This window comes from Dromiciops gliroides, chromosome 4, assembly GCF_019393635.1.
Source record: "Dromiciops gliroides isolate mDroGli1 chromosome 4, mDroGli1.pri, whole genome shotgun sequence".
In the NCBI taxonomy this organism is placed as follows: Eukaryota; Metazoa; Chordata; class Mammalia; order Microbiotheria; family Microbiotheriidae; genus Dromiciops; species Dromiciops gliroides.
In genome coordinates this window covers 122,812,760-122,831,739 of record NC_057864.1, presented here as the reverse complement: position 1 = coordinate 122,831,739, position 18,980 = coordinate 122,812,760, and the positions used below count along the sequence as shown (strand labels likewise).

General features: G+C 40.4%; 1 protein-coding gene across 1 annotated transcript in view; it reads right to left on the bottom strand.

Annotated features, from left to right (window-relative positions):
• MTARC2 (mitochondrial amidoxime reducing component 2) overlaps nt 1-18,207 on the bottom strand; it is a 28,157-nt gene extending 9,950 nt beyond the window's left edge. The window contains exons 1-4 of the mRNA XM_044005346.1: nt 17,718-18,207; nt 6,879-7,052; nt 5,782-5,944; nt 4,799-4,939 (exon numbers count right to left, since the gene is read on the bottom strand). Coding sequence (XP_043861281.1) covers nt 4,799-4,939; nt 5,782-5,944; nt 6,879-7,052; nt 17,718-18,019 — 780 coding nt within the window. The 5' untranslated portion in view covers nt 18,020-18,207. The remainder of the gene's footprint in view (nt 1-4,798; nt 4,940-5,781; nt 5,945-6,878; nt 7,053-17,717) is intronic.
• Nucleotides 18,208-18,980: the final 773 nt, after the last annotated feature.

Genomic DNA, 18,980 nt, shown 5'->3' with positions numbered 1-18,980 from the left:
ATTGACTATTCAATCAGACTCAGTAGATATGTTTGTTGGTTTTCTAAATTACTTTTTCTTTTCTTTTTTTGAACTTTTGTTAAGGGGCAGCTAGGTAGCACAGTGGATAAAGCACCGGCCCTGGATTCAGGAGTACCTGAGTTCAAATCTGGCCTCAGACACTTGGCACTTACTAGCTGTGTGACCCTGGGCAAGTCACTTAACCCATATTGCCCCACCAAAAAAAAAAAAGAACTTTTGTTACCAGGTATGACTCTGGGTGAATGGGAAGAGATATTTCAGAAATGAATATGAAGTAAAAACAAAAGATATTAATAAGAAAGTGATGCTGGAAAATATTAATCTTGGGATCTGGATATACTACAAATTATTGTGGGTCCCCCCTCTGTGTGTGTTTTAAATAAAGTCAAGCTTTTAATACATGGTAGCCAGTTTACAAAACAAAAAGGATATGCTGTGTTGGGGAGGAGGGAGAGGAAGGAGAGGAAAACATTTGGAACTCAAGACCTTATAAAAATGAATATTGATAGCCATCTTTACATGTGATTGAATGGGGGGCAGCTAGGTGGTGTAGTGGATAAAGCACCAGTCCTGGATTCAGGAGGACCTGAGTTCAAATCCGGCCTCAGATATTTGACACTTACTAGCTGTGTGACCCCGGGCAAGTCACTTACCCCATATTGCCCCACAAAAAAATAAAATTTAATTTAAAAAAAATGTGATTGGATCCCAACCCCCAAGACCAAGGGAAAAGCAGCTCTCTCTCCCCCTTCAGGTATGAGGTAGAGCAGGACATGACCCCAGTATGCTGATAAGCAATACTAAGTTCTGCAAGAGAATATGCAGGATATGGATGGATGCTGCACATCCCACTAATACCCAATTATCAAAAATCCCCAGCCCCAGTTTTTGCATTTCTCCTTGCCTGGTAATTCCCTTCCCTTCCTTTGTTTTGTAAAAATACAAAAGACCAGGTCTTTTCTTACTCTACTGGGACAGTTCACCAAGGTGATCTCTTCCCTGGCCATATTCCTCTTTCCTAATAAATCTTTTTATTTTACAAGATTCATGATAAGCCTCCAATTCTTTGGGTGAGTTAGCCCCCTGATTCAAGTTGCAAGTACCCCCAAACAACACAGCTAGGAAGGGTCTGAGGCAGGATTTAAACTTGACTGTGAGTCTAGCATTGGGGAGCAGCTAGGTGGCACAGTGAATAAAGCACTGGCCCTGGAGTCAGGAAGACCTGAGTTCAAATCCGACCTCAGACATCTGACACTAGTTTTGTAATCCCAGGCAAGTCATTTGATCCCAATTGCCTCACACACACCCCAAAAAAGAAAAGAAATAGGAGATGGGTAGTGGACCCTCACCCTGCATTTATAAATTTCTTTGTCCCTCTTTCTTTCCCTACCTCCAGCCATGCCAACTACAGTAAGTTTTAAGGCTATACAAATAAACCCTGGGGGTACCTACTTATTTAAAGCAGGCTTTTTATAATAGGAATTCCTTTGTAATGTGAATAGTCATTTCCCTTTACTCCTACCAAACCAATTTATCTTTTATTTGTTTGAATTTCTTTTTTTTCCCAGGTATTCCAATATGCAGTGAACCATTGAATACTCTAGTCTAGGAAGAATTAAAAGTGAGCATCAGCCTGCATTGTCATTCCTATGCTAATTCACCCAAATTGCAGAACTCTGCTATTTTTATTTAGTTGGCCTCTTAAATATTGATATGCATTAGCATTTCCTATTAATATTTAACAGGATCACCAGAAATGGGAAGTGTCATGGCTGAGCAATGGCCTCAGGAGGCCAAGTTAATACTACTCTGAGAGCCTTAACTATTGTGCCTCCTAACTTAGAGGATATATGCACAATATTAGCAGTATCAAATTAGGAAAGGATTTTCCCCCCCATTTTAAATGGCTACATATTTCTATATGAAGGTTAAAGTCATTATGCAAAAAGGACAAAATGTTTCATAATTTAAAAGGTATCAATGATTTCTTTAAACTTAGCCTATTATGGAAAGAAGCATAACTAAAGTTAAAATTAGAACAGTCATAGAAGTTAAATATAATTTTTTTTAAAAACAGCTATCATCCATCCAAGATACCTTAGAAGTGGTGCTTAATTTGGGGCTAAGTCTGTAACTTTTTCTCTTGTTTGTCAAGTCACTAAAATATACAAATACTTCTAACCAGAAACATGAAAATATCCTGGGTTTCCCTACACCACAAGTTCTTTTTTTGAGTATTTTGTGTCCTTATTGTTGTAAAGTAGAATATCCAACACAGATTATAATGATTTTTCTTTTCTTTTCTTTTTTCTTTTTTCTTTTTGCAGGGCAATGGAGGTTAAGTGACTTGCCCAGGGTCACACAGCTAGTAAGTGTCAAGTGTCTGAGGCAGGATTTGAACTCAGGTACTCCTGAATCCAGAGCCAGTGCTTTATCCACCTAGCTGCCCCTGAAATGATTTTCCAAAATAAATTTGTTTGAGGCAGCTAGATGGCACAGTGGATAAAGCACCAGCCCTGGATTCAGGGGTGCCTGAGTTCAAATCCGGCCTGAGACACTTGACACTTACTAGCTGTGTGACCCTGGGCAAGTCACTTAATCCCAATTGCCTCATTAAAAAAAAAAATTGTTGTTGAGTTGCTGCAGTCATATTCAACTCTTCATGACTGCATTTGGGGTGAGGATGTACTTAAATTATTTTCTTCAATTTGTGATGGGTAGAAGAGGTGAAAAAAATACTGGTCCTTGGATATCCTCTATTAAAGAATTAAAACTCATACATGGGGGGCGGCTAGGTGGCGCAGTGGATAAAGCACCGACCCTGGATTCAGGAGTACCTGAGTTCAAATCCTGCCTCAGACACTTGACACTTACTAGCTGTGTGACCTTGGGCAAGTCACTTAACCCCCATTGTCCCACCAAAAAAAAACAAAACAAAAAAACTCATACATGTCCAGATTAAAGATAAAAGCAAGGTTTTTATTCAGCACAAGGGGATGCAGCCTGGAAGAAGGTCTAGAACTTTAACCTCCCCCAACCAGAAGGACAATGCTTTCATTGAGAGTAGATGGGATGAAGACCTGAAAATGGAAAGTTCCTGTTTGGGGTGGGGTGGGGAAAGCCTGGATGCCTGTCATATTCCTGAAAGTCTAAGGGGATTTTTTTGAAATGATGATCCTGACCTCTGGGGCTATCTCTGTCTCCTGGCTCCAGCCAGGTTTGCAGACACACCCAGACAACATTCCTGCTATAAACCTTTATATCCCCTTATTTCCTTGGCATCTCTGGCCTGCTATCTGGTTATCTTTTAGTTCGCTTCTCAGAGGAGAAGCTCTCCCTAATTGAATCCAAGCCCATGTAAAATTCATCCTACAGGTCTTCAATCCTGCCTCTAAAAGAACACTGGGCCAGGTACTTTTTTTTGGGGGGGGGGGTGAGACAATTGGGGTTAAGTGACTCGCCCAGGGTCACACAGCTAGTAAGTGTCAAGTGTCTGAGGCAGCATTTGAACTCAAGTACTCCTGACTCCAGGGCCAGTGCTTTATCCACTGCACCACCTATCTGCCCCAAGGACCAAGTACTTTTGAAGAAAATTTTACCAACCTCATCTTTAGCAATCTTCCTCCAGCAATCAATTGTTCTAGTATACATGACATCAGCTCCCTCGTGCCAAGATTGCATCATCACTCACCACTGTAGTATATTGAAGGGATAGTAAAACACAACTGCTTACCCAGTCACTGATTTATTCACAATCTGAAGGATCTTAGTACCTGAAACTACATCTTTTACTGTATCAGAGATTCCCAAGGAGGCTGTGCTATAGATGATAATCCCTTGCTCTGAGACTTTGAAAATCTGAACAAGCCACAAATTCCATCAGACAGTGATTTTCAAAATGTGGTCTCCCACACCTCTGAATTTTCCTTCAGTGCCAAATTTCCCAACATCAGCTGCCAGGTGGGTTCTTGCAAAATCCAAGAGGTAGACAAAACAGAGAAAAGTGACTCCATCTGCACACTACTAGAGGTCAGATTACCAGCAAGACACTTCCAAAAATGTGGGTGCATAGCCACTCCTCCCCCAAAGACCTACTTGTTACTTATTCTTTTCTTTCTTTCTTTCTTTCTTTTTTGGTGAGCCAATTAGGGTTAAATGACTTGCCCAGAGTCACACAACTAGTAAGTGTCAAGTGTCTGAGGCCAGATTTGAACCCAGGTCCTCCTGAATCCAGGGCCAGTGCTCTATCCACTATGCCACCTAGCTGCCCCTTGTTACTTATTCTTTATTTTTTTTTTTAGTGAGGCAATTGGGGTTAAGTGACTTGCCCAGGGTCACACAGCTAGTAAGTGTTAAGTGTCTGAGGCTGGATTTGAACTCAGGTACTCCTGACTCCAGGGCGTGTTCTATCCACTGTACCACCTAGCTGCCCCTTGTTACTTATTCTTAAAGGCAAAGTTAAGGGCCTGCATGGGGTGGGATATCTGATGACATTTGCTGGGATACTCTGCTACAGACAGAGCATCCCTTGTTCCTTTGGAAGTCAGACTATACAGTTTATTATGCCTTTATACTATTTATTAGTAGTCATTTCTTTTCTCTCTTCTTTTTTTTAGTAGTCATTTCTCTACTTGCATGCTTCATCTCCTATATTATCTTTTTAGGTTATGTTGCTTAACACAAAGCACTTAATATTTTTGCAGGCAATGAATTTTAAAAAACAGTCTATTGCAAAACAACTCCAGAAGAGATGTTACAAATAAAGTTCACAGCTTACCTCCTCAAAAGCACTGCAGCCAGTAACCACGATATTCGGCCTAAATTGTTCCATTTTTATTTTCTTCTCTAGTCTTGTATTAAGGTCCGACAGGGAAGCCTCTGAGATCATCATGAGGGGACTGCAGTCTGGATAAGCCACCTGCCATAGGAATATATCACAATGACCATCAGGGGGAGCCCTAGAGTGGTGCTTTTCTTCAGTTTCACCCAAGGCTTGGGTGGGTCACTTTTTTTTTTTAGTGAGGCAATGGGGGTTAAGTGACTTGCCCAGGGTCACACAGCTAGTAAGTGTTAAGTGTCTAAGGCCGAATTTGAACTCAGGTACTCCTGACTCCAGGGCCGGTACTCTATCCACTGCGCCACCTAGCTGCCCCTGGGTGGGTCACTCTTAAGAGAGATCTTTAAGGCAAGAACATGTGAAGAGCAGAAACAACTTATTGCAGAGAAGTGGGTCATCGTGAAGGAAAATATGGTCACTATTTTGTCAAATTAACTTTGCTGAAAGATTTTTTTCTTATTCCAACACTGAACTGTTTACGAATGCCCAGTTTCCATAGTTTGTTGCTCATATAGCACAGTGGTATATTTATGGGCCATGACCATCAGCTCTGCTCAAACTTTAAAATGTTACTGGAAACATTTCCTCGGAGTCTGTCCGGGCTACAGGGCAGAAGCAGCTTCAAAGTGGATATGGTGAGGGCATAGAAGAGGGTAGGAAAGCATGAGAAAAAAATGAACAAGAAAATAAAATGTAGGCTAGAAACAAGTTTCAGCCTTTTCATCACTAAATCATTTTGCGTCTGAATTCCTCTAGCTCTACTCTGCCTGGACGCAGTTGTCACTTTTCATAGGCCTAAATAAGTCAAGTAATGGACACAGGAAAAAAGAAAAGTTGACCCATTTCTCTACCATATCCCCTCAAAAAAAACTGTTAGAAAGGGTGGAGGGGTGGGGCAGGGGAAAACCATGTTCTCATTTTACCTGGTAATTCTGAATAAAGGGTTGGAAAATTTCTGTTGACTTTCTTCCCTTCATTTGGGTCTCAAACTGAACCAGTCGAAATGTTTCTGTTTTTAAGTAGCTGGTGATCCACCGAGATACTTCATCTCCACAGTCTCTACCCTGAATGTCAACGGAAAATACCCTGAGGGAGGGATAAAAGAGAAACCAGGGATTACAAGGGGGTCAGTGCTCAGAGTGACTGTCAACAGGAAAAAAAAAATTAAACTTTCCACCTAAAAATACTGTCCAGCTTCCCTTCTACTATGAATTACCTGCTCAAACATTTTGTCAAGGTTTGACTATCCCAAAGGCCCACCCAGCCGTTGCATTGTAGCCTGTGAGGTGACTTGTGGTTAAGCTCAGGAGCTTCAGAGATGTTTTATATAGTGGTTTGGTATCATGAGATATTTACTCAGTCTCTCTGGTCAGGGTCATCTCCTCTACTGTCTACCATCTACTCCCCAGACCAAAAAAATCTTAGAATTATATTTGCTAATTTTTTTTTATTCTTCAACTCTCACATCTTGTTCTAAGTGTGAGATGGAGTTCTATTGTTCTCACTCCTGTGTCAGGCTCAGAGCTACCACATTCTCAGTCCTAAGAAGGCAGGAAGAAAAAACCGCTTGCAGCTAGGCTCTGAAAGCTTCTTATGCCTGAAGGCATGTCTCCAAAAGTCCCTTACTCTATCCTCCTGCTTCTGTTTCTGAGATTCCTTTGAACAGACTCCAGAGTCAGCATTCTTTTCAATTACTATGCTGCCTCACAATGGAAGGCCCTAGGTAGTCACACAATTCTTCTGGGATATGTCCTGAACCCTAGAATTCAGACTCTTGCCCTAAAAGTCATACCCCTCCACTTATTCTTGATTCTCTCCCCTTCTTTCTAGATTCAGATAAGTTTGTGTTCCTTTAAATCCTTTATTAATTTCAATATATATGCCTTCTTTTAAGGTTTGGGCAAATCCTAGCACTGAAATAAAACTTTGAGAAACTCTAAAAAAGAAAAACCGGTCCTCAGCGCGAAGAGTGGAACCTTCATCCTCCCGCCCACACCCCCAGCTCACTGTGGCACAGCACCTGCAGTTCCGAATAGCATTGGTAGAGGGTATTTTTTGAGGTACAACCAGATCATCCATATCTGGAGCACTGAGCGTCATTTGGTCATTTTCCCACTTTATGGAGATCAGCACCAGGCGAGGCTCCTGCCTTCCAGTGACCATGTGACCATCTTCCTTAATCACCAACCAAAACCTACAGAGACAGAAAAGTTTCTAGGCAATCCTCTTTGGTTTTCTGATCCTTTTCTCTTTCACTCTGAAAATACTGGAAGTAGTGGCAGGAATGAAATGTCATGAGGTCCAATGATGGTTTCTAGAGATTGGCTGTGTTCCCTTGAAACTATAACGCCACCTGCTGGAGACTTACTGTAGAAAAGCTCCGCCATGAGGTGAACGTCTCTGAGGGCAAGACCATGCGTCTTTTCTTTGGCGTCAGGAAGTGATGTTTGCTGGTGGGAGGAAGAAGGGGGAGCCTGGCGCTCTGACTCAGGCTCTTTCCTGTGGACTCTGGCGGAGAGCAGAGCTAGGAATGCTTCTCTCCCTTTAATAGATAGATGAATGTAGGCCTTTCTCTCTCTTTACCAAATTCTTATTCTCCTTAATAAATGCTTAAAAGCCTAACTCTTGCTAAAGCTTATAATTTATTGGCAACCACTCATTAGATATTTTAGACAGATTAGCTAGAATTTTAGCCCTTAACAAAGCCTCTTGTATCTGGACGTGGACCCAAGAAAACCTGGGTTTGAATCCTACCTCTGACATGGTTATGTGAGCCTGAGAAAGTCACTTAATCTCTCATCTGTAAAACGATGACCTCTAAATTCTCTTCCAGACCTAAATCTATGATTCTCTGAGGTAGGAAGGTAGTCAGAGTATTGGAGTTTGAGCCATGAACAGGTCTGAGTTCAAATCCTGATCCAGCCACTTACTAGCTTTGTGTCCCTGAACAAGTCATTTAACTACTCTTAGCCTCAGTTTCTTCATCTGTAAAATAGGGGTGACAATAATAGCACTTAGCTTACAAGGTTGTTGTGAGGATCAAATGAGAAAACATATAAAGTGCTTCACAAACCTTAAGGTGCTAGCTAAATAGCTATAAAATGGCCAGGTGTTATTATTAGTTATGAGAGATATGTTCCCACCAGATATGGTCCAGGAAAATCATCAATTTCTCAGATGCCAAAGGGGAAAAAACCCAACAACTTAGATTGGAGATTGGAGATTGTGAAATATAATAGACTCTACAAAGGGACAGAATCTGTTATTTAGGAGGTATAAAAAAATCCAGGTAAGATAATTCCCTCTAACAATGGGTCAGCTACTTTCTGTAACTCAAGTGTTGCCCTACAGCATTGAGAAGCGACTTTCCTGGTGTCACATAAGCACTAGGTGTCATTTGGGTACTTGAACCCAGGTCCAACTGGCTCTCTATCTAGGACAGCTTTCTGCCTCTCTCTATAAGGTAGTTTACTTAGGGAGCTTAGAGGACCTCATTCATTCAGTAGCTCTAGCCCCCAACACCTTCTTCTCACCCTGTCCAACTCCCAACTAGATACATTAGACTCAAGACAGGAGTGAGGAAAGAACAAGATTCTTCTAGAATGCTTTGACCTAGAATGAGACAGAATTATTCCAGATTGCCCAGGATTACTACCATGTAACATGAATCTCTTAGGTAAGGAACCCAGGCTTCTGCACCCAAGGGTCCACAAGCTAGTCTCTGGAGTGGAACTGTGATGGAGCAGGAAGCACACTGGATCTGGAGTGATGGCACCTGGATTCAAACGTTGACTGTGTCCCTTACTGCTTGCATGACCTTGGACTAGACAACCTTTGAGGTCCCTTAATCTGTGATTCAAATTCTGTTCTCTTAATGTACTTGACTCCTTATCATGAATCATTCATGTGCTTATTCAGTATCCTGAAATCACTACCTTGACCTATGACTCTCAAACTCAGCTCTAGACAGAACACAGTGTAAATAAGCAGGTGAGTGGGGGAACTCTGTGTGTGTGTGTGTGTTTTACAAAGTAACCATAAGATGAAAGTCTTCAGAAGATCTTCATTCTCCTCCAGGCCTTTGAATGGGAATGCTTGGCAAGCTTCTGTCCTTAACCACCTTCTCTTTCTCTCTCACCATTCTTTCTTTTGGAAATCTCTTTCACCTTGAGATTTTTATCTACCACTTCTTTGCAGAAGATTCCTCCACTTAACTCTATAGCCTTGATCTCTCTTCCGAGCTCCAGCCTTACTTTTTCTATTTTTTTCTAGTGGCAGTCACCACCTTGATGCAGGCCATTATCTCTTTATGCCTTCACTAATGCCTGCTGGTTGGTCCACATGCCACAAGTTTCTCCCCACTCCTATGCATCCTCCACTCAGCCTGCAAAGTGACTTTCCCAAAACACAGGTCCAACCATGTCACACTGCTCCCCCCCACACTCAATAGACTCCAGTGGCTCCCCATCATCTCCAAGATTAAATCCCCTGTTTGATAGGCAAAGTCTTTCATAAGCTAAGTACCCACACATGAATACACACAGACCTTTCTAGTCTTCTTAAAATGTATACCACCGGGGGCAGCTAGGTGGTGCAGTGGATAAAGCACTGGCCCTGGATTCAGGAGGACCTGATTTCAAATCTGGCCTCAGACACTTGACACTAACTAGCTGTGTGACCCTGGGTAAGTCACTTAACCCTCATTGCCCTGCAAAGAAAGAAAGAAAGAAAGAAAGAAAGAAAGAAAGAAAGAAAGAAAGAAAGAAAGAAAGAAAGAGAGAAAGAAAGAAAGAAAGGAAACTTATACCACCCAAAAAATAAAAAATAAAAATAAACTTATACCACCCAACATATTCTTTAATCTAATGACACTGACCTCCTTCCTGTTCTACTAAGAAGATATTCCATGTCCTAATTTTGGACATTTTCACTGTCTGTCCCCCATTTCTGGAATTCCCTCTTTTGTCATCTCCACTTCCTGGCTTCCCTGGCTTCCTTTAAGCGCTAGCTAAAATCCCACCTTCTGCAGGAAGCCTTTTCCAGTTAATTCTAGTGCCTTCCCTCTGTTGATTATTTTCTATTTATCCTGTGCAGAGTTTCTTTGTACTTAGTTGTTTTAATCCCAATGCTTAGGACAGTGCCTGGCATATAGTAGGTGCTTATGAGACATTGTCTCTACTTGAGATCCCAACTTGATCTAGTTGATAACCTCAAACTCAATATGTCTGAAACTAAGCTCATCCTCTTTCCCCTAACTTGCTCTTTCTTCTGACCACTATTGTATAGAAACACCGTTTCACCCTGTCTCCCATGTTTATGACCTTAGAATTATCTTTCATTCTTCTCTATCCCTTTCCTCTCATTACTAAGTAGTTATCGGGTCTTGTTGAATCCACTTGCACATCTCTTGAACCCATCTCCTCCTCTCTCTTCTTTACTGCTACCAACCTAGTACAGGTCCTTATTACTACCTGCTTGGACTATAGTAAGAGTTACCTTATAGATATTTCAACTCTCATCCTTTCCAACTCTAAACCCAAATATTATTTCTTATACATAGAAATGGCCATGTCTCTCTTCTATTCAAAATCTTCAATGGCTACATACCAAGTTCAAACTCCTCTACCTAACTGGGATGCTTTACAACTCTAAGAATCTATCATATCTAAGGTTCTCCATAACCTACATCAGCTCGATCTTTCCGATATTATCATCTATTATTGCTCTCCACACACTATTCTTGAGTGAAACCAAAAACCAATCTTTCCCACAAATTGGTCTAAGTTCCTAGATAATATATGGGTAGATTCCCTTAATTGTCTACATGTATTCAAAGCAGCATCAATAATTTTCAGTTCGGGAACCAGGTCATAGTCAACCAATGTCTTCATTTCCATATTAATGCTGGTTATCATAATTCTTCTTATCCTTCATCTCCTCCTCCTGATTAATATTATTGTTATTGCTATTATTATTATAGTTTCTGTTAGGGAGACAAAAGACCACAGTGTATATTTGTGGGGAAGATAGTTTTCTGGTTTCACTCAAGAACAGTGTATCTTTCCAGTATTATCATCTATTATTGCTCTACATACACTATTCTTGAGTGAAACCAGGAAGCTATCTTCCTCACAAATATTCACTCTTGTCTTTTATCTCCTTAACGACGACTATAGGGGGCAGCTAGGTGGCACAGTGGATAAAGCACTGGCCCTAGATTCTGGAGGACCTGAGTTCAAATCCGGCCTCAAACACTTGACACTTAGTAGCTGTATGACCCTGGACTAGTCACTTAACCCCCATTGCCCCACCAAAAAAAAAAACCAACACAACTATAATAATAACAATAATGATAGTGGTAGTAACTAGCATTTATAGCACTTTAAGGTTTACAAAGCATTTTATAAATATCATCTCACTTTATCCTCACAACAAACCTGGGATATAGGTTCTATTGATATCCATTCCACAAATGAGGAAACTAAGGGAGACAGAGGTTAAGTGATTCCAGATTTAAACTCAGGTCTTTTTGACCCTAATTCCAGTGTTCTCTCCATCGTACCACCTAGCTGTCTTTCCATGCATTTGTTCAGGCTGTCAATAGTAAGAACTGACTTTTATATAGTATTTTACATACATTATCTCATTTCTTCCTTAAAACAACCCCTGTGAAATAAGAACTACAAACCAGATCTTGAAGCCTTGGAATTACAAAAAGGAATGAACACATTGGTTGGCTATGACCTGGTTACAGAACTTAAAATCATTGATGCTGCTTTGAGGGCATGCAGACAATTAGATGATTTTGCTAGCAAAGTTCACATTCTAGAAGTTGTAACAGGCAAAGCCTCTCAAGGAAATCTACCCATATATTAGGTACAAAGTTAGATCAACTTTAGATGAAGTTGGAATCTCTACTCCAGAGGAATTTGGGCCTAGACAAAGCATAAACTCTTGTGCATGGGCTTCCTAAGGACTGATTGGTACTGCCACTTGATCATACTCATTTACCTGGAGACTTAAATCTGACTTGAAATACTTACTAACTGTGTGACCATGGACCAGTCACTTAACCTCTCTTTTCCTCAGTTTCTCCAACCATAGAATAGAGATAATAATAGTACCTACCTCACAGGGTTGTTGTGAAGACCAAATAAGATAATCTTTATTAAAAGCTCTTAGCACAGTAGATGTCATATAAATGTTTATTCTTTTCCCTCAATGAGAGTATCTATCCAAACTTTATATGTCACTCCAGTGCCTAGCAGAGTACTCTGCACATAGTGGTTTCATAATAAATGTGTTTTATTATACTCTTTTTAATCATCTGAAGATTTATAAATATGAAATGAAAGGAGCATGATCCCTTTGAAAATGATTTTCAAGAGTGCCTATGAAGTTTCTTTCCACAATGATATGTTTTGAATATCTTGAAATATCTTAAATGGTTTAGGTATAAAGTCAAAAAGGAATTGTGGGGGCAGCTAGGTGGCACAGTGGATAAAGCACCGGCCCTGGATTCAGGAGGACCTGAGTTCAAATCCAGCCTCAGACACTTGACACTTACTAGCCGTGTGACCCTGGGCACGTCACTTAACCCTCATTGCCCTGGAAAAAAAAAAAGGAATGGTGAAAATAATCTCATGAGGGCCCTTTGGTCTCTAGGCATAATACCATTAAATCTCAGATTAGCTGAAAGGTTATATGCTTGTAATTACAGTTGAAAAGCAGCAAACAATCTGTATGTAGCAACAGATAGATGATAGATAGATGTATGGGTGGATGGATGGATGGATGGATCGGTGGATAGATGGATGTTTTTGTACTGCCTTCATAATCCTATTCAAGGAAAGGTAAAAGATGTGGTTTCTATGATTCCCCAGCCACAACCTAAGTAAATAAACAGGTAATAATGTTTATCACCTTCTGCTCAAATAATAACCTTTATCACCCACTACAAAGTACTGTTGTTCAATAAATTAATAGTTATTGCTATTCTTCCATATTTGGAAGTAATGGAGTAGGGTCATTTAGATCCATGTTATCAGAAACTAGAATATAGTCATATTCAGTAGCAGTTTATAGCACATTTGTTTCAAATTATAAAAAACTGTTTCACATTTAAAACATTATTCTAGCTTTATTTAAAATTATGGTGCCCTTGAACCTAGAACACTATTTGTAGTAGTTCTGTTACCCACAGTACAATAAATATAGATTAGAGCTATGGAAAATTCAGAAAAAGGAAAATGATTATAGGATGGAAGGAAGTTGGGATGTGGGATAAACTAAGAAGATATCAACTCTTCAATCTCAACAGGTAAAACCTGAAGACATCATTAAAGTTTACAATAATAACAACTCACAGGGTTTGCAAAGTATTTTCATCACAACCATCCTCTGAGATAGGTAGCACAAGTATTTTTATTCTCATTTTCAGATAAGTAATCTGTAACGATTGGAATGACACCACCTGCTGGAGACTTACTGTAGAAGAGTTCCGCCCATGAAGCGAAGGTCTTTGAGGGCAAGACCAGGAGTCTTTTCTTTGGCGTCAGGAAGTGACGCCGGCTAGTGGGAGGAGGAAGGAAGAGACTGGCGCTCACTCTCACTCTCTTTCCTTTGGACTCTGGTGGAGAGCGGAGCTAGAAATGTGCTCTCCCTTTAATAGATAGAAATCTAGGCCTTTCTCTCTCTTTACCAAATTCTTATTCTCTTTAATAAATGCTTAAAAGTCTAACTCTTGCTAAAGCTTATAATTTATTGGCGACCACTCATTAGATATTTTAGACAGTTTAGCTAGAATTTTAGCCCTGAACAAATCTAAGGCTTATATGGATTAAATGACTTGATGGTTACACAGCAAGTAAGTGGTGGAGCCAGAATTCAAACCTAATCCTCCTACATCCAAATCCAACTTTATTTTTCCTTACCTGAAAACAATTGAATAGCTAGCATAGATAGGATGAATGTGGACATATTTACCAAATCCTGAAAAACTAAAAGAAAGTCACCTCCTGTGAAACTTGATAGAGGTAATTTGGGGACAAATAAAGAGAATGACCAGTTATTTTTCATGGGGGGTACTAAACTTATGATACTTATTCATTTCAAAATCCCTTCCCTATTCTCATCAACAAGAACATGTTAAAAGTAGGTGAGGCTTATATATTGCCCTTTAAAGTTTACAAAGCACTTTACTGTTGCATTCGATCCTCAAAACGGTCTGGTGAACTAGGTATTAAAGATATCATTATTTTCATTTTAGAGATAAGGTAATAGTCTCAGAGAGGTTACTCTTCTTACCTCAGAGAGGTTATTCTTCATGTGAAGAATACATGATTCTGCTACATTTGTTGTTTGATGAAAACATGAGGCCCTTGACTGGTAGAGAGAAAATGTACCTTTATAGACACACTCATACATACATACATATGTATATAGGTGTGTATATATTTATATTTATTTGTAACTAAATAAATCTATATATGTATGTATATATATATATGTTAATTCAATTCAATTCAATAAACAATAAGCACCTACTGTGATTAATTAATCAACTAGCATTTATTAAGTACTTATTATGTGCCAAGTAGTGTGCCAGGCTCTGGTGACACTGAGAATGGTGTGCCCATTGTATCAAGCCTATAATAGTATAAGGCCTCCTCAACAGCCACTGAAGAAAAAGTAGTCTAATAATCCACACTCAATTAGAACACTGCAGATTTAACTGATGTGTTGGTTATTTTGCTAAACTGCCTGCTTTTCTTCTCTTTTTTTTTCTCTTTCTACTACTACTACCAACACCACCCACCACCAGGGCTGCTGCTGCTACTACTACTACTACAATTATTGTCATTATTAATATTGTTATTGGTTATAAGGAATGGTTTGCTGGATAGAGATATAGGGTAAGAAGTGAATGGCTGAATGGGAAAAAATCTTTGTATTAAATTTCTCCCCAAAGGGTCTGACATCCATGATATATAAATGATTACTAAATGTGCAAAACACTAATGGCCATCTGCAATAGATAATTGGTCAAAGGATATGAACAAACAGTTCTCAAAAGAAGAATCATAAAGTATTCACAACCACATGAAAGAATGCAAAAATCACTAATAATAAAAGAAATGAAGATTAAAAAACAACCCAGAGATTTCATCTCACACTCTGCAAACAGGCAAAAACAAAAAAGAAAAAAGAAAAAGAAAAAGAACAAAAATGTAAATCATTAATGTTGGGGGGTGAGTTGTGGAAGGATAAGCACACAAATATATTGCTGGTGGAGCTGTGAGAAGGTACAACCATTTGAGAAAGCAATTTGGAGTAATGCAAATAAAGTGACTAAAATACCTATACCCTTTGAGTGCTTCTATGGACTGAGACCAATTCATATTTTTCTTAGAAGTTTTGGATGTAGGAACTTTGTCTTTGTTATCTTTTTCTGAGGGTATATTTTGATCTTCCTCGTTACCATAGAAACTTTCTATGGTCAGAATGTTTTTCTGTTTGCTCATTTTCCCAGCCCATTTCTTTACTTTTAACTCTTTGTTAAAGTAGGGCACTGTTTCCATGGTAGAGGGCACACTGCCCCAAACTTCAGGGGGTTAATGCAACTGTTTTCAGAGATACTTCTAGGAATTTGTAAGTTTTTAGCTCTTCCAAGGTGGTATGATTTAAGGAGAGGTAGTCTCTGCTCTTTGGACCAGAGACTTCATAACTGGGCTTATACCCCCAGGAAGACATCAATCAGAAGAAAGTCCCTATAGATATCAAAATATTTATAGCAGCACTTTTTGTGATAACAAATAATTGGAGACAAAGTAGATGTCCATCAATTAGGAAATGGATAAATAAATTGTAGTGCATGAATGTAATGGAATGTAACTGTATGGTAAAAAAAAAATTATGTGTTATGAATACAAAGACACCTGGAAAATTTTACATGAACTGATAAAAAGTGAAACAAACAGAACTGAGAAAACAATATACTCAGTAACTACAAGAATGACACACACACAAAGCAAAAGTGAATGTAACAAAATGATAAAAAATTAAGTATGACTTAAATGAAGAGATATGAGAGGATTCTCCTAACACCCCTCCCTTCATGGAAATGGGAGGTCTACAGGTGTCACATATTGCACGTATGATTTCAGACTTTTTTCAGTGTTTCCATTAATTGTGTTTATTTTTCTCTCTAAAAAAATACTATTTGTTATATGTAATGGTTCTGGGAGAGGAAGAGGAGGAAGGATACTTGAGATAATTATAATGATGTGAGAAATAGAAGACATCAATAAAAACATTCGAAAAGAAAAGAAAAGGTTTCTGCCATGATACTGGTTGTTCTTGTTTCCCTGTTTTCTTGTTTTGTCTTATTTAGGTGGTTGTTTCACTGAAAGTGACCCAGCTGGAACTAATAATCTCTCCCGATTAAGGATATACTTGAGAGACCCACCTTTCACAATTTAGTCACTGGCTATTCAGCCAAAGACTGGGAACCCATATGACTGTAATATCTACCTTGAAGCATCCTGCAGAGAGTGAATTGGACAGCTTAGATAATGAACAATAGATAAATAAATCATATATTGTCACCAGGAAGGAAGCCTCTTTTTTTTTTTTTTGCAGGGCAATGGGGGTTAAGTGACTTGCCCAGGGTCACACAGCTAGTAAGTATCAAGCATCTGAGGCTGGATTTGAATTCAGGTACTCCTGAATTCAGGGCCGGTGCTTTTTATACACTGTGCCACCTAGCCACCCCAGGAAGCCTCTTTGAGAGAATAATTTGCTCATATCCTGGGATCCCAAAAAGGTCCAGAGCTAAATCATTCTGGGTATATTAATGCCCCATAGCAGAGTGGAAAGAGTATGGAATTATGCCAGAAGACCAGCTCTGCCACTAATTGACTTTGTGATTTTGGTCCAGTTGCTTTACTTCTTAGATGCCCCCTTTCCTCATAAACCAAAAAATACCTATTACCTTGCCAAAGACTGCACTAGGTTTTACCACTGTACAGATTTTATTCTTCCATATAGGAGAATGCATAGAGATTCCTCACACATTTATTCACCATGTCCCCTTTAGGCTACATGTTACAAAATAATATTACAGCAAGAGGCATTGTCATGTAGTCAATAGAGAGATGGTCTCTGGGTCTGGAAGACCGGGTTCAAGTATCATATTTGACACATACTAACTGTAAGACCTTGAGTAAGTCGCTCTTATAGTTGTTAGGCAGGTGTCTCATCTGCATTAATAGATGGGGTTTTACCTCATCTTGGAGATCAATATATCACCAAAACCACTGGTCAGGTTTTATGCACTAAGAGGATAACACTTTGGTCTGAAGTCCCTGAAAATCTTGATCAGTCTTTAACTATCAATCCCCAGTGTCTTACAATGAAATCATTTTACATCATTTTTACCCAAAGGATGACCACTTTCTCTGAAAGGAAATTAGGTCAAAGTTTAAGAACTCTAAAGTTGTATTACATAGTGATAATGCTCTCTTGTAGTGTTGCTGGCTGAGTGTGTACCTAGGTGGACTTTGATGTTTCTTCTGCTGATAGATCTGCTTTGAGAACCGGGACCTAGAAGAATCCAACAGCATTCAAGAATCCAAGCATTTGTTTTTGCCTCTTTGCAGAGTGTGAGTGTGATTTGTCTTTCCCGATCCTCTTTCGGCTAAGAGGAGTCCCTAGATTCCCCTTGCACTTGCACTCACACCCCAATTCTCTCTACTCTTGTACTCTGCTGTAACCTCTCGCCCCACCTGCCAGTCCTGGGACTGGAGCTGTGTGTGTGTGGCAGGGGGAGGAGGTGGGGGGGGGGGGACCCGGATGGTACCTGTCCCTTAAGTTGTCGCTGCGGAGCCCCATCTCCGTGCATTCGGCTTCGTTCACAGCCACCCCCTTGCAGGACTTGATGGGGTAGATCCAGAGCTGCGCTACGGTGCCCACTTGCTGCAGCCGCCGCGGCCCCCGCCGCCGCCGGCTCCGCCGGCCCCTAGTGCTCCAGGCGGCAGCCCCCAGCGCCGCGGCGGCTGCCAGCCCCAGCGCGGCCGCCCCGAGCCAAGCGGCCCGGTGCTGCGCCGAGGCTGGGAGCGCAAGACCGAGGCGCGTCAGAACAGACGAGGCCGCGGCGCCCATTGCAGATCGTAGAAAATCAAAGGTTGTGTGTAACCGACACTGCCTGCGGGTGGCTAGCACAGAAGGGCCCTGGGCTCTAATTCGCAGATGTGTGGGGCAGGAGGGGCCAGAGCTTCACCCTGGGACTCCCCTGCACCCTTGCTATGGAGGGGCGGGGAGCAGACGTGGGGTGTGTGTGCGTGTGTGTGTGTGTGTGTGACAGATAGACACACACACACACACACACACACACACACAGAGCTTCCCAAACTTAAGGTAGATTTTGATCAAAAGAGAAATAAAATTGCCGAAGAGCATCCAAGTATTTAGTGTCTAGTACTCTGATTAGTAAGGATATTTATTGAACTTACAAAGGAAAGTTTTACAAGCTTCAAGATCTTAGATGCATAAATCATTATTACTCTTGTTGAACTTTAACTATTTGTACTTTTGGATGCCAATTTTGGACTAGGACGACTACCACGCAGTCTCGGATAAATGCGCACATGAAATAAGTTCCAGTTTATTGTTTCGGTTAATAAAGGACTTATAAATTAGGAAAAGCACCAAATTTCTAATCCAAACTCCGCAGACGTTCCACCATATTCACTCCGAACCTCCAATCAAGTGCTTTTTCTAGCTATTTCCCTTTGAATAGAAACTACACAATCACCCACCGAATCCTCCTTTTTTCTTCTAGAGGTCAAAGGAGGCTTTCAATTTCCTGTACGTCTTAAAAACCCTAAGACCTTCCACCGTCCCCATCCTTGTTCCCATACTCACCCCCACCTCCATCCCCCTCCTCGTTCCCATCTTTGTCCCCACTCCCACCCCCAGCCCCTTCCCAATTATATACTGTGCCCCTTCTTTGCCCAGAAAAGGCAGTATCATTCTCTTGCATTCAGATTCACTAGAGAGACTAAAAGATTCAGAGTTGGAAGATTTTAGAGATCTTCTACTCCAACTCCCTCATTTTACAGTT